The sequence below is a fragment of the Vigna umbellata genome, chromosome 2 (assembly GCF_029865625.1).
Source record: "Vigna umbellata cultivar VRB3 chromosome 2, Vumbellata_1.0, whole genome shotgun sequence".
Taxonomy (NCBI): Eukaryota; Viridiplantae; Streptophyta; class Magnoliopsida; order Fabales; family Fabaceae; genus Vigna; species Vigna umbellata.
In genome coordinates, this window is record NC_142166.1 from 5,765,282 (window position 1) to 5,772,668 (window position 7,387).

Below are 7,387 nucleotides of genomic sequence, written 5' to 3' on the forward strand. Positions count from 1 at the left end.
TATAATTTTGACTTAAATACTAATTCAATCCCTATTTTTGTTGAATTTGATATTTTTTTCAAGTCCTATTTTTTGTCAATTTAATCGTTTTTAGTAATGTCATTTAAATATTTAACATCATATTAAACAAATGACACAATCAGGTTTATTTGACATATTAAATAAAATGAAGCTCTTCTCCACATTAGATAAAGTAGGTCATACTAGACAAACTATGTGCTCACTATGTTGTTAACTATTTAAATGATGTTACACAAAATAATTAAATTGATAAAATTTAAAGTTAGAACATGATTAAAAAAACAAAATTAAAATTAAATTTAATAAACTCAATAAAAATAGGGACTAAATTAGAATTTAAGTCTATCATTTTTAATAATAAGCTTAACAAAGACTAATATATATATATATATATATATATATATATATATATATATATATATATATATATATATATTATGCTTAATTTAAAAGGTTTAGACATCTATACTTATATTCCATCCAAATATTTTTAGTGAACATCAATAAAAATAGATATTTTTGCAAATAGATTTATTTAACCTTTCTGGTAGGCTGTAGTAAACATTTTCTTATCTTAGGGTTTATAAAAAAAAATGGTTATGAATTTAAAAAGTAGTAATATGTTTAGCAATAATGAATAAATGAATTAGGAAAAGATGAATGTTGAAAGATGTGGACTTATGTGGACCAAATCCAATGGTATATGCCCAACCAATCAAACGTACCTACAAAAGCCGCCCTTAAAGCCTTCATTTTTTTCATTTCTCAAATTACGCAATTTACAAGATTTTTTTAAAATATCTCACGTATTTTAAACATATTTTTCACATTAACTAACTAAAAAAACAATATATAATTCAGCAACCTAACCAACAACATATAACTCAATTCCTGTAACTCAAATTCAAACTTTGTGTGTGGGAAAAAATAACAAAAAAGATAAATATACTAAATATAGTGAATCAGGTGATGAAGATTAATCATGGAAAAACTTTCTGATTATTATACAAAATTTAAAAGTGATAAAAATTATTATTATTTAAAGAACCAAACTTAATATCAGGGTAAAAGTAAATATAAGGATTAAAGATCAAAGTTTCATTTCAGTACCGATATTAAAGAAGAGAATTTTGTGCTGTGAACAGAAAATATTATTTTTATAAACTAATTAATAATATTTTCATACATGATTATGTGGATTAGTTGTGATAAATATATATAAAAAGTAGAGGGTAAAGTGTATAAAAAATTACAGTATTAATCTCTGAAAAATGGTTTACACATATTGAATGTTGAAGAAATGAAAAGAGGTAAAAATCGATCCTGGGAACTGCTCCGAAGGACTAATGACCCTAATCTGGTGCTGTTCAAGTTGTAGTTCACTCACTCTCACTGACTTCAGTGTCCCACCAAAGGGAAAAAGGACCCACCCACGATAAATTATTAAATAAACCATGAAAGTCCTAATTAATTTTGACATGACATGATATATTTAGTAAAAAATTGAGGTGAAAAATGAACTGAGTGTGGCATGTAATAATTTTTTGTGATCCGAAGAACTACGAGATGCCGCCGGATTCAATGAAGGCATCGATCGGAGAGAGGTGGCCGACGACAACGGGTGTTCTACAAATGGGGCAATCGAAGTGAGAATAGAGCCACATGTCTATGCAAAGAACGTGGAAATAGTGTTTGCACTGTGGAAGCTTCCTCACTTCTTCTCCTTCCTCGTAAACCGATAAGCAAACGGGGCACTCAAAATCTTCCAACTCTTCTTTTTCTTTTGCCACCTCTTCTCTCTTGTACTTGAAGCTCGACAGCAACTGTCTCTGTCGGTTCTCCAAGCTCCTCGTTATCTCCGAAACCCCTTCAATTGTTGTTCCCACACCATTGGGACTCGACCCCGGAGGCTGCGACCGCGAGTGGCTGCGTTTCAGGAGGAAGACGTTGTACACGGCCAGCACTATGGCGGCGGTTCCCACCACCACAAGACCGTAGTACAACATGGGCATGCTGTTGTTGTTGTCGGAAGAGGAAGAGGGTGGAGGAGGAGATGAAACTGTGAAAGGGCTTAGAACATCACCCATGTTACGATGATGATAGATAGGGTTTTGGTGAGAGATTGAGAGAGAAAGAAAGAGAAAGAGAAAGAGAGATCACTGGTTGGAGAATATTATTTTGTAGACAACTAATCAACTAACTCACTGTACACCCTTATCTACCCAATATAGCCTTCTAATTTAGGAGATGTGATTATTGAGTTTTTTCTTTACCTACTTTCCAACTTTATATATCCCATTTCACCTATTATTCTTATTAATATAATAATAATACAAGCATTAACAAACATAATTTTTCCATAAAAAAATTAAAAATTTTCGTTATCATTTATCATTGACTATTTAATTTCTATAATACCTATTAAATAAATATAAACACGTGTCATACTAGTATTATTATATTTTTATGACTATTTCAAAGTAGAAAGAGACTTATTTTGAATGTACTCGAAGAAGGTTTTTTTTTATTTTATTTATTAAAATAATGTTAAGCATGGTATTATTTTTATATATTTTTCTTTTTTGTGGAGTCGAGTAGCATAATGTCGTGATGGAATATTAACTATTTTAGAGAAGACTAAGAGGAGAGACAAGGGAGTGTACTATGAGGGGGGCAGTGACCAGGAATTTGTAGATAAGTGTCCTGTCTCTCTTGCACGTTCTGTTTCTCTCTTTGCCTCCCCTTTTTCCATGCCTCTTTTAGGGTAAAACCTAAATTATATTTTTGCAAATTTATTATTTACTACCACTAAATTCGTTTAGGTGAGAATAATAAGATTTAACATGCTTTTATTCTCTAAATTTTCACTAAAATTCGTTTATGCAATTTTTTTAGATGTTAAATTGTTTTATATTACACATATATATTTTAATTAAATTTAAAAAAATATATTTATTTATTTTTAAAATTTGAATGTTAAAATGTATTAAAATTTCAGAAACAAATGAATTTTAGTTTGAGTAAAAAATATTTAATCCAGATAATAATTATGAGTATTTCCATTATTATATTGAAATGAGGGGTTGGGAATTAGTGCAATTTGAGTTGTTAGAAAGGACTCTTGCCATCATCAATGGTGAGAAGGAGGGGCACTACAGAGTTTGAAAATAGTAAGGAAAACAGCAGTGGACACTTCCAATTTTTCTCTCATCATTCAAAATTAATTTCGATAAAAAGGAATATTTCTGTTTTCTACTGTACAAGATTTTGTTCTCGTAGAATCAGCATTATTTTAAAAAAGAAAAATATCCACTCGACCAACAAGGTATCTTTATTTCCTTTCAGAGCCTACAAATCTTTTACTTCTTCGGTTATTCTGTCACCTTTATTGCTGCTGCTCAAACAAGATATGAATTAATTAAAAATAAAATTAATTTACAACCTTAATATTCATGTATACCATTTCCAACCTTGTTCATTATAAGATATAACTTGCGCTGCGTATACTCTACATCCCAAGATTTTTGGTACCTTGTCTGTTTGATCCAAGAGCCAAACATTCCAGCAATAATTGTTCGCTTGAGTACGAAAATAGTAGCAACCATAAATGTTTGCTTTTAATTTCAGCCTCTCAAAATTACTAATGCAAGTTAATGTAGAAATAAAAACAAATATTTTTCTTTGGATTAGACAAAGAAAAATATTGTTAATATTTTTCTGTAAAGAAAAACAAAATTACCGTAAAAAAATATTTCTTTTAAAATAATGAATTTATGAAATTTACACTTCAATTATTAATACTCTTTTTTTAATGGTGAATATAACTCGTCTGAATTGATTACTAAGACGAATTATATTTTTAATAGTGGATAAGTTTTTTTTTAAAATTCATTTAAAAAAATATAACATAAGACACGAATCCAAAAAATTGATTATATGCTTTTCACTCAAAACTTTAAAATAATAAGTTTATGAATTTTTTATCCTAATGTCAATTTTGCCATATTTACATGATATACACACCTGTGAATCTTTAACGAAATAAGTGTATAAAATAAGCTCAATTAATGTGAATTGTTTGTATAGGTAAATCCTAGATTATACAATTGTCGTATTGGATTTAAATGAATCGTTTTTATCTCAAACTCAACATTTAGAGTAAAGTTTTACATTATCTACAAAACAGAATATACATTTTCCTTTTCTTCTTCAAAAACTCGTTTTCTTCCCTCAATCTTTAGATCAAATATTTGCTTTTTGTGTGTTAATCTTCTTATTTGAAACGTTACAATAAATTCTTTAACTATCAATGTATTTTTACCAACAAAAATAAATCAATTGATAAAAAAGAATTTTCTAACAAATTTTATCGAAATTTTTTTACCAATAGAAATAAATATGTGATAATATCCATTAGTAAATTAGAATTTGAATTTCTAATAGAAATATCCATCAATAAATATTTGTCCGTATATTTTGCCGATAAATTTTATCAATAATCTATAATTATTACTATCAACAAATTTTTATGTCAGTAAGTTTAGTTGATAAAATGGTGCTACATTTTTGTTTTGAAATTTGATTATTTCATGGTAAAATTATTGGTAGCTAAATTGATTAAAATGTGTTGGTAAAATCATTCGGTAAAATAAAACTTTGATTACCAAACAAAAAGAATTGTAGATGAATTAAGTGACAAATTTCTTGACATTTATAAATTAATTAAAGACGTGTGAGAAAAAAAAAGGACAAAAAAAGAAAGAGAAGAAGAAGGTGGTGGAGGAGAAGAAATAGATGAGTTAGAGGCGATGCAGTAATGACAACAACGGTGCATTGAAAATCGTGCAATGGAGGCAGTTGAATGATGATAACAGTGGATGTGGTGGTAGCAAGATAAAAAAGAAAAAGTGGGAGAAAAAAATAGTAGAAAGAGCCCGTGAAAACGAAGTCGAAAGAGCTAGTGAAGACGAAGTCGAAAGAGCCAACATAAACGAAGTCGAAGGAACCAATTATGGTGATGACAACTTTGTCGAAGAAAGAAGTAGAAAAGAAAAAAAAAAATGAAAAAGAAAAAAGAAGAAACTAAATCACAATATTTATTAACAAGTTATACCAATAAATTTTATCACCAGACAAATTTATTGTTAATTATCACAAATATTTATCAACTATTTTTTTATTAATAATTATTGACAAATTTTTTAACATCAATAATTACTAATAAATATTTTATTGATTAATAAAATTTATCAATAATTTTTTTAACAACTATTTTTATATTATTGATAATTTTAATTACCGACATATTTTGAAATTACCATATAATTTTCAGAGTGAATAAATGGATCCCTCATTAATTTTCTTCATACACCTACTTTAACTTAATAGCACCATTTATAAAAATGTTTGATGGATATATATATATATATATATATATATATATATATATATATATATATATATATATATATATATATATATATATATATATGGGATTTGCTAACGCGCGTACGTCAGTTGATACATTTTAGCAATGTGTATCAGATTTTAGTAAACAAAAATATCCTTATATATCATGGATTCTAAGTTTTACAATTTTAATAATTTTCATTCTCAACACTAAAAAAGAAACCCTCAGAAACATTGATTGTTAAACAATCTTACAAAAATGATTTTATAATGAGTTTTCATTTTATAATTTGTCTTATCTAATTTTATCCAATTTTCACAAGCATAAAAAAATTCGTAATTGACCTGGAAAAAATCAGAAATACTCGTTGTTAAACAATTTCTTAAAAAAAATGATTTTATAATAAGTTTTCATTTTATAATTTTTGTCTATCTAATTTTATCTAATTTTCACAAGCATAATGACATCAAAGGAATTGGCAATTAGCCTAAAAAAAATCAGAAACACTCGTTAAACAATTTCTTCCAAAAAGTGATTTTATAATGAATTTTCATTTTATAATTTTTGTCGTATATAATTTTATCTAATTTTCACAAGCATAATAACATCCGAAGGAATTGATAATTGACCTTTTTTTAGAGATGATGATTCAACATATGCAGATAATGAAATTAGAGAGGTTAGTGAAGATGGTGAAATTGAAAAGATCTTGAATGAACCTTTGCCTGAAGCTGAATATGTCAATGACTCAACTCTTGTTTAACGGCAAATGTTTCTAATTTTTTCAATTGGGGCTACAATATGGATGACAGAGAAAGGGTTGGAGGGAGAGAGATGAAAAAGAAAAGGGTTGAGAGGAATGAGAGAGGTGAGTAAGGGTTTAGAGTTTTTTTTTAGTTTTGAGAATGAAAATTATTAAAATACCATTAACCTTAAAACTTAGAATCCATGATATATAAGGGTATTTTTGTCTACTAAAATCCGGTACACATTGCTAAAATGTACCAACTGAAAAACAGGCGTACGCGAAACCTATATATATATATATATATATATATATATATATATATATATATATATATATATATATATATATATGAATACAAGGGATATCCTATATATGATAAGAGTATAACTATGGAATGTTTTCTTTTTATCCAAAGATGGGTGTGAATTATCACTTTTTAATTTATGATGCTATTTTATACAATTAATAACACGTGAAAGCCATATGCTAACAGTTCCTCGCATTAGCACAAATGTTGCCACAATCAAGGTGGGACCAATTTCACCTATATTTATAAATTTCAAGACCAATTACAAAAAAAGAAAAGTTGACGACTAAAACAAATTTTGATCATATCACTAGTGGTTTATTTTTTTTATTGAAACACATAATCACATTTTTAGTTTATATATTATTCTTAAATTTTGAAATTAAAAAATCTAGGCACCTCTTCTATTCTTATGTATGAATTATACACATAATATATATATATATATATATATATATATATATATATATATATATATATATATATATATATATATATATATATATATATATATATATATATATATATATATATATATAATGGAATACAGTTAAAAAATGCAAGAGAAAAGTCAATGCTTTTTCAGTTAGGAAGGGTGTAAGTATAATTATTCCTAAACAAAAAATTATGAATATTAATTTAGTATTCTTGAAATGTTAGTAAATTTATATTTATTCTGAAATAAACTTTGGTTGCCGAGTTACAATATAAATAAACAATTTTGTGATGTATGCTGTTTCATGCAGTGACATACGATATATTTGTTTATATTTTGAACTATTTAATATTTTATCGATTTATTTACATTTTGAACTTTACATTATATTACGTGCCTATATTCATGTATTTTATTGTTTAATATTATAATTCGAAGGACTTACAAAATAGTTTAAGAATACTT

General features: G+C 26.7%; 1 protein-coding gene across 1 annotated transcript; it reads right to left on the reverse strand.

Moving 5' to 3' along the window:
* Positions 1-1,259: 1,259 nt before the first annotated feature.
* LOC124825700 (E3 ubiquitin-protein ligase ATL59-like) lies at positions 1,260-2,244 on the reverse strand. Its single transcript, XM_047298380.2, has one exon. It carries the CDS (start codon positions 2,106-2,108, stop codon positions 1,581-1,583), a length of 528 nt encoding a protein of 175 aa, XP_047154336.2. The 5' UTR covers positions 2,109-2,244; the 3' UTR covers positions 1,260-1,580.
* Positions 2,245-7,387: the final 5,143 nt, after the last annotated feature.

Bases quoted from the DNA above. Each gene is read 5' to 3' on its own strand.
- LOC124825700 (XM_047298380.2), bottom strand. From the start codon at position 2,108: ATGGGTGATGTTCTAAGCCCTTTCACAGTTTCATCTCCTCCTCCACCC.